Genomic DNA, 8,769 nt, shown 5'->3' with positions numbered 1-8,769 from the left:
TCATATTTAGTCTTATTTTTATGCACCTTTATCACTCTAGGACTGAGGGATGATTGTTAGTAAGTAATTGGAATGCTAGAGTTAATGTTATACCTACGATCAAAATTATCAGCTCAGTGCAGCTTCAAGTCAAGGCATCAGAGTCCTCCAGCAGCCCCTGGAATCGCTTTCCTTTTGACAGAACTGGTGTAGAAACTACAGCAGGCACGGTTTTGCATGGATCCAACACAGCCATGCCAAGTACCAAGGAGGTGTAGAGTTCCTGGCAGGTAGCTTAAACCTGGGCTATCCTCCTCCCAACACACGGGGGCGCGACGGCGTCACAGTCCGTACAGCCGCAGCCGGCCAGGACTGGGACTCGGGAAAAGGACTTGGCCCTCTCAAGGGCGGAGCAAAAAGCGCCCGAGAGGTCCCCAGGGCAGGAAGTGAGGGGGCGGGGCTTGGGAAAGGTGTACGCCTGCGCGGAGCCGGCTGTTGGATTCCGCTCGGGCTGCGGCTTCAGTGCGCGCTCACGGTGACGGCTCGGCGTTCTTCCAGAGCGGGGCGGGGAGGGCGGAGAGGGGAGCGGGGCCCGGGGGATTCGGGGACCGCGGTGGGCCTAGGCCGTGCCGGACGAGGCGAACGGCTCGGTGGGTGGAGCTTTCTGGAAGTTTGCCTCCCGCCTCGGGTGGTGGCTTCCTCCTAAGCGGCGCTTCCTCCAGGCGTCGCCGGTCTGGCCTGTGCGGGTCTCCCCTCTGCCTCGCCGCTCGTCCTTGTGCAGAGAGACACACGCTCTTCTGCCCCAGCTCGCAGCATTGGCACAGTCGGAGCAGTTCCAGGGAGCTCATTGGTTTCCTCAAAAACTTGTATTCAAGGATCACTTGTTATAATATTTACCACTCGCGGTGTGACGGGGAGCCACTGTGCTGGGGCAAACCTCTGCCAGAAATGTTAGTCCCAGGAGATGAAAATCCCACATTTGGAATTTAGGAGTTCATCGCCTCCTAGCGTCTCTCAAGGTCTTGGAGCCCTCCTAAAAGGATTTAACTTCATAGGCATCATCCCGAGCCAAGATGCAGGGGTGCAGTGTGACATTTGGAAGCTTAAGAGCCAACCCTGATAACTTACTTTTTTTTTTTTTTTAAAGAAACCGTCCATCATGTGTACTTAGCTGGAATGATTATTTTAAAGTGCATGTCCTATTTTTGCCAATCTGACAGCTGTTTCCATAGAAACTAGAGAAGAAATTGTAGTTTTCAGTAAGAGTTGTTAAAACTGTCTTCTAGCCATCAGCAGTGAGTGCGAGTGAGCGCGCACTACTTGCTCATTCTGAGATGGCACTTGAAGAACTAAGGGTTTGAAATGTTCTTAGAGGCTAGCAATCCAAATTGTGTAATTTTCTCACATCATTAATTTCCTAATCCTACAAGTCTGCCAGCTATGTTTGTTGGCCTGCCACAGTTCTTTGAAGAGCACACGTCAGTCCCAGTTCTTCTTAGGTGCTGTGTAGTGTAGTGACTGGCTCTTTGAAAATATATAAACAGATTTCTTTCCCCATTAAAAAAAATTTTATTTTGAAGGATTAATCAGTGATTACGGATTAACAACTACGGTTCCTATTCTGGATGGCACTTGATTGCCAGGATTAGAAATGCTAATGATTTTAATTATGTACCTAGTGTTGGGAGCTTTTGTTTTTACCTTCTATGGGTAGACTACGTTAAATATGTTTGCACCTGCTCTGAAGTGAGCACTTTTCTCATGAGCAGATAGATCCCAGCAGTTCGATTAGGGTGCATGACTTTTGGAAGAGAGTTTATTTTCTGAGGGGGGATATCTATACACTAGATGTTCTGTAATTTAGCAGTGGATGAAGGAGGCTTGGAGAAGGTGCCTTTGGAACTGGGAAGCTGGAAGCAACATTAGGAAGCTTATTGAAAGGCTCACAGAAAACCAGTGGAAATTACAGAAGAGCTTGCTTGGCTTAGGATTTACAAAGTAACACACCCTGTAAACACTTAAATTGCCCAGAAAGAGGAAATACTGGATGCCTCATAAACACCGTTCTGCCCCCTAAATTTCACGTAGGCTTTTTATAAGACTTATATCTGTATCTATTAGCGTGTTTTGTCTTTACTAGCTTTACAGATTGGGCAGACATTTTTGTCTTGTCTTTGCTTTTTATCTGCTACACAGAGTGGCGTCTGACTTGTAGCATTCATTCCTATAATGATTTATCAATGAATTAATGAATCAATGACTAAAACAACCCTTAACCAATGAGATACGGGAATGTTTGGTTAAGATGATCAACTTTTATTAATTTGGTTGGCAACATTTTAAAGTAGGTAAATTTCACACTAAGTCTGAATTTGCAGCTTTTGCAGAAATGTTTGTAACATTTGGCAACATAAAAGACAGATTTTGTTATATAGTTGGGCCTCCTGTGATTGTTCACATCTGCCTGGCCTCGCTGCAGCTCCCCTACATCTATCACACTAACCTGCGCTGTGCAGAGTTGTCCTCTTAATCATTTTAATAAAAATGAAGCAGAGTACAAATTGTGCTCCTCAGATGCACCTAGCCACACACCAGGGCTGCCATAGTGGACAGCACAGGGAACATTCTATAGGAAGTCTTATGTAGTGTTGCTTTTGACATTGGACTTTGCTTCTCCTGTTATCCTGTTGGACTGAAGTTTTGTTTTTAAATTGTCTTGAACAGCTCTGTGACTCAAGTGCTAGAATACAGGCTCGCTCTTCTCAGCTTCAGGGCTCTTGCAGGTAGTAGCACTTCCTGCAGTTTTTAGATTAGCATATCATCTTGGTTGTGGACCAGAGCAATGTATCTTAATTAATTTCTAAAGAAAGGGTTTCTTTCTGTAGACTTGGCTGTCCTGGGACTCGATCTGTAGACCAGGGTGGCCTTGAACTCACAGAGATCCCTGCCAGCTTGTGCTTCCTGAGTGCTGGGATTAATGGTATGTGCCACCACTGCCCACCTGGTTTGATTTGCCTTCCTGAAGGATTGCTTTAGGTTCCTTGGAGGAGGGGTTGGTAGAGAACTAAAGTGAGGTAGTTACAATATAGTAAAATCTATAACTCGGGGTCCCAAAACTAGGATGAGCTCAGCTGAGGTAGTAAGGAGGTAGATTGGCAGGGCTGACTTAAAGTGACCTTTGGTTTTTCTGGATGTTAAATTCCTAAGGCTAAGTCTGTATAGTTTGGAACGTGGTTTGTAGAAGATTGGGAAGTTTGAGTAGGGAGGATCCTTCAGATTGTCTCATGACACACATGGGTCTTGTACAGCTGCCTCCTGCCATGGGAATGTTGTTGAGCTCATTTCTAGGTAAGACAGGGAAACTGGGTGAAGAGCAGGAGTTACCTTAGAGAGCCTCTGAAGCCCACTCAGATGTGGAAAGCACAGTAGGGTCTCAGAAACATGAAGGCATTCAGGCATCTTCTGCATGAGTCGGTAATCAGCCTGTCTTGGCCCTGTCTTCCCCTCCCTGTGGTCTCTCACGTATCGTAGGTAGGTTTCGTTGTCCTTTTCTGTGCAAGCATGTGCAGAGCCTTTCCTCCCAGGTCTAGCTTACATGCCCTTTGTGTGCTGCAGCACCAACTATAGGCCCTACATGGGTCTTTGTAGTCATATGCTGGATAGGGCATAATGTGAAGTTTTCTCTGTGGTAAGTGTCTACTGATGTCTTTGAGACCAATGGCTACTAGGGACTAACATGACCTCCTGGCTCCTTCTCTAAGTTGAGGTCATGCCTGGACAAGTGTCAGAGCTTTGCAACAGTAAATCATCAGATTTGAAAGGAAGAAATGTATTCATGTCGTCTTTATAGTTTGATCTCTATTAAAAGAGCTTAAATATACTTTCCTATGTGAAACAGTTCAATTTTTTTTTTTGTCTTTCTCCTACCCAGTGTCTTAAGAACGACTTCTGCCTTGTGTAAATAGCTAGCTCACTGCTTTAACACATGGAATTTAGTTATAATAACAACTCGAATATCCTTGTCTACTAATACTGCCATTTGTATTAGATAGGAGTCAGCTTCCTTTGATTAATATTTCTTTAATTCTGTGAATCTCATTTTCTGCTTGGTAATTTTAAATTGTGAATTATATATTGCTAAATGTTTATTTTTTGATTCTTGAGGTTTTTTTTGTTTGTTTGTTTTGTTTTGTTTTTTTTTAAATCCAAGATGTGGCTATTAGAAGCAGCTTGATCCTTTAGAGTGCTGTTTCTCTGGGTGTTTGCTTTAGTCTTTGTTATTGGGGCTAGAGCAGCTCTCATATCCGTGCTGGACTCTTTGGAGTTCCACCCAATTTCTGTGAATTACAAATGGGAATTTTTCCCACTTTGATCAATGGGAGCAGATACTGCACCCTGGCCTGTGCATTGTGCCCAGAAATTATGGTTCTTTGCAAGCTTCAGGGGGATTTCTTACTCGTATGCCCAGCTAGTACTCAGCTGCATAGGGAGGCCTGCAGAGAAGGGAAGGGCCTGCAGAGACCTTGAGTTCTCTCTTTGGGTTTTGTGTTTCTTTCTGCCCATAAGCTCTAGCTGCCTGGTCCACAGGCGTGCCCAGCGTCATACCTTCAGTTCAGAGCACTTATAGGTGTAGTCCTTCTCTTGTGTGTGGTTTGGAGACTCACCAAGGCCATTCTCTGGGGCAGTTGTAGGTCGAGTCTTGTTTCCCATCATTCAGTCCTTCTTTGCCTACCCCCAAGTGTGTGGAAATCCTCATTTTATGCATTCCCTTGAAAAAGTCAATTTTAGGTGGCGTTAAAGTCCCTCTTTCCATCCTGATTCTAATCAAAAGCCCCATGGGTTTATTGGAATGAGTAAATTAAAAGTCTTAAAGATAGCATTTTTTTAAGTTAGCCTTTCTATCCCATTATACTCTTATTACTGTCAACTGATACACATTTGTTGTTTTATCGAAGCTATTTCTTATTTTGCCAAATGATTTGCTGATCAAATAGAGTCCCTGCAACTAAAAAAAAATATAAAATGTTTTTTCTTTAAATGAAGTGAAAAAATTCAAGTGTTGAAAGTAAGCACTGTGTAGTGAGCTGAGGCTGTGTGTGTTCCTCTGGCTTGTCCTGTAGAAGGTGCTGCTGCAAGTGGTGCACTGAAGTACCGGCATCTACCCTGACACGTTCAGCATGTGTCTCGTTTCTCTCTCCTCTCCTCTCCTCTCCTCTCCTCTCCTCTCCTCTCCTCTCCTCTCCTCTCCTCTCCTCTCCTCTCCTCTCCTCTCCTCTCCTCTCCTCTCCTCTTTAAAGAAGATTTATTTATTTATTTATTTATTATATGTAAGTACACTGTAGCTGTCTTCAGACACTCCAGGAGAGGGCATCAGATCTCATTACAGATGGTTGTGAGCCACCATGTGGTTGCTGGGATTTAAACTCAGGATCTTTGGAAGAGCAGTCATGCATGCTCTTAACCGCTGAGCCATCTCTCCAGCCCACAGCATGTGTTTCTTAAGCATTACATTCCCAGTTTGTAAATACACGTTTTCTACAGGTGTTTGTTTATATCTTATTTGTGTGTGTGTGTTCTAGATTACCAAGCAAAAGAAAGATGAGCCTCCTTTATGGACTGCAGTCTACCAGGAGAAATCCGTTTCTCTCTGGAGTGAATAACCTGGCCAACAGGAGACAGTGGACCTCCCCAGCAAGCTGTCCACTGGCACCAAAGCTCCGAGCAGTAAATGCATACTGGGGACTGAACACAGTCAATCATTGTCATTCAGTGACCTTACTGCCTAGAAACTTTCTTTTCTGTAGGACTCTCAATAACAAAAAATCAAGATGCCTCTCAAGTGCCCAAAGCAAGGAATTGGGGGTGCTTACATACAGATGTACTGTGTGGGGTGATTCTGTTCTAAGACAAGGAGCAAGGAAAGTGGCTGGCGTTCCTGCTCTTGCGGCCTCCTGTTCTCCAAGCTGTCCTGCTGTAAAAGAGGCCCGGAGTTTCCGTACATCTGCACGGGTTCAGGCTGCCCCAGTCCCTCTCTTGCTGCTCATTCTGAAACCAGTGCAAAAGCTCCTTGCTATCATCGTGGGCAGGTAAATATACTTTGGGAGGAAGACAGTGTTTGTGTTAAAGTTCATGAAGTTTTATATTCACATGTGTATCAACATATAATAATTTTTAATAATTAAACTTTAGTATTTATAAAACTACTTTTAAGGAAACCTTTCCCTATGCCATATTCAGCTCAAAATTTGAGTTTCTAAAGGTAAATTCTATCAGTCATGTGTGTATGATTTTAATAATCTTGAAATAATTTGTTGCAAATTAATTGTACACAAATGTGATCCTTAAGTTTTGTTGGTTGAGATATTTCTAAAAGATTTTACATTTCTAATTATAGGGATAATGGGAAATATTGACAACGATTTGTATAACAACAACACTTAAGAATATTGCTCTTTGATTTTGTGGAATTTTAGGCAGTTGGCATGAAATGAAGGACTTCATTTATATAGTTAGGGGCTCAGCCTTAGCCACTTTGATAAAGCTCACTCCACCACTCTGTTTTCAGGGGATTTTTCTTATGTTTCTCTTGGTAGTCCTTTCTAACTGTGCACTTTATATCCACGTGGCTATTTCTCAACCCCTTTTCCTTAGTTCTCGAAGGTTGAAGAAAGCAAATCTGTCTCTTCATAAAGTTTTGCTAAGTTTGCTAAATGTGCCGACCCTCCTTGCCATCTGCTTCCTTCCGTACTAACAACCCAGTCTACTTTTATTCAAAATCCAAGAATTTCTCTGTAATGTATTTAATTCTGTTGTTTGATGTTGACAGCAAATAGGTATCTACGTTGGCTCCTGAGTAACAAACTCATCCTCACTTGTAGGGATGATTGCTCTGTGAGGTCTAGTCCTATAAAATTGTTTGATTTTGGTGTCGATCTTACTATTATACATTTCCTCTTATAATCTGTTACACATATACTTAAGTAAGCAGTAATGCTGTAAGTGGTGTAGTAGGAAATGAGCATACTTCATTGTTTTATGGCCCTTCTGGTTCAGTCGCTTTCTCAGTGTTAGTCAGCCTCGGACACTATGATGAAATAACCAAGATAATAAGGGAGTGAGGACTTATTTTGGTTCATGCTTTCTGAGGTTTTAGTCTGTGGTTGCATAGGCTGGGCTCACTCAGTGCCTGGTGTGGGAATGCTTGGCAGAGGAGACCTGTCCATTTCATGATGGTCAGGAAGGTAAAGGCAGAAGCAGGCAGTGGCTGGGGTTCTAATAGCCCCTTCGAGGACATCTCTCTAGAGACCCCACATTCTGTTACTAGTTCCTGTTTCCTGTGGGTCATACCACTCCCAGTAGTGCAACAGGCCAAGGGCCAAGCCTTTGATATTGAATACATAGACTGTTGGTGGATACTTCCAAATGATAGCAGGGACTTAGTAAGATTGTAGTAACTTCACAAAATTGTTTTGTAGAATGAATTCTTGTCAAGAGAAATTTCACATATGTGTGTGTGCATGATAAATTTTAAGACTTAAAAAAAAAAGTGTATCCACAAGGAAATGTTTTGTCAAAATGTTTTCGTACCTAGCCTGGCACTTTAGAGAACCACTGCCCACTACTGCCAGCCAGCAAGGCCCTCCCCAGATGGCTTCTGTAACAGCTCACTTTTATTACTCTGGTACTTCACCTCCCCCACTCCCCCAGGAGGGTAGTGGGGCTGCTGCTTCTGAGCAGGGCTGCTTATTGTCGGTCAGTGCTGAGGTAGTGCCTCCTGTTCCTTGCTGGAGCCTGAGGAGCAGTGGGAAAGGTACAGTTTATCCTCCATGACTCCAAGATGCTTGCCTGCGGACTTCATCCTTGTTAAGTGGTCAGTCTGGGAATGGCTTTCCCTACTGCTGGGCTTTCCTCTTGCTCCCTCCCTTGGCTAGGTTTTTCTCTGTAACAAGGTGTTAGAAAGAGCACAGGCATAATGATTAGACAGCACTTAGCATATGGTAAATAGGAAGTGTTATTAGTGGGAGTTGTAACAACACTGCTCCTTATTCTAGGGTTTGCCTTCACATTAGCCGATGTGGGAAATTCAAGGGAGCCTTAGGAGTTTTAATTATCATTTTGTAGAGTCGATGACTTTCCATTCTCTAGCTGAGAGTTTTCTCCGTTAAAGAGCTATGTGCACAGAAACATAAAGGTGGAAGGGGTTGGTTTTGGTGAGGTGTGAGCATGCACTTACAGACGGGCCATTTCTGATTTGTCATAGGGGCATAAGGAAATGGTGGCAAGCACTTCCCCCTAACAAGAAGGAGCTATTTAAAGACAGCGTGAGGAAGAACAAGTGGCGGCTGCTTCTTGGTCTGAGTGCATTTGGACTGCTCTTTGTAGTGTTTTATTTCACTCACCTGGAAGTGAGCCCTGTCACCGGAAGGAGTAAACTACTGTTAGTGGGCAAAGAACACTTCCGACTTCTGTCAGACCTGGAATATGAAGTAGTAAGTAGTGAGAATTTTCTGTAACTACACTGCACAAGCTAACACACAAAGCGGGAAGCTTTTTAACATACGGAAGATACACTACTTTTAGTTTTAGTTTTGACACAACATTAGTCATCTCCTCCAAGGTCTCCCGCTTGGGAAAGGCCTTTGCACGTGTGCGTGGTTGTCCTCCCAGCCGGCTCCTGCTCTGCTGTGCTTGTGCGTCATGGTGGTCCCACTCAGGAAAGCCTTCCTCGCTGCTCAGGCTGGATCCGACTGCGACTCAGCCCGTAGAGCTGAGAACTGGACTTTTGTGGTC

General features: G+C 43.9%; 1 protein-coding gene across 4 annotated transcripts in view; it reads left to right on the top strand.

The window, feature by feature from the left end:
* The first annotated feature begins 443 nt into the window (after window positions 1–443).
* Oma1 (OMA1 zinc metallopeptidase) overlaps window positions 444–8,769 on the top strand; it is a 50,753-nt gene continuing 42,427 nt past the window's right edge. The window contains exons 1-4 of one of the 4 annotated variants that reach the window (XM_085839133.1): window positions 451–514; window positions 2,865–2,959; window positions 5,559–6,065; window positions 8,240–8,468. In XM_085839133.1, the coding sequence (XP_085695259.1) occupies window positions 5,578–6,065; window positions 8,240–8,468 (717 nt within the window). In that variant the 5' untranslated portion in view covers window positions 451–514; window positions 2,865–2,959; window positions 5,559–5,577. Of the gene's footprint in view, window positions 515–605; window positions 630–2,864; window positions 2,960–5,558; window positions 6,066–8,239; window positions 8,469–8,769 lie in introns of those variants that run through there. The other 3 variants (XM_021160442.3, XM_029476664.2, XM_085839134.1) reach the window with 3 other exon arrangements.

Source organism: Mus caroli, unplaced genomic scaffold, assembly GCF_978045245.1.
Source record: "Mus caroli unplaced genomic scaffold, Mus_caroli_1 scaffold_6, whole genome shotgun sequence".
In the NCBI taxonomy this organism is placed as follows: domain Eukaryota; kingdom Metazoa; phylum Chordata; class Mammalia; order Rodentia; family Muridae; genus Mus; species Mus caroli.
The sequence above is the reverse complement of the archived record's forward strand: the minus strand, read 5'-3'. Positions and strand labels throughout refer to the sequence as shown.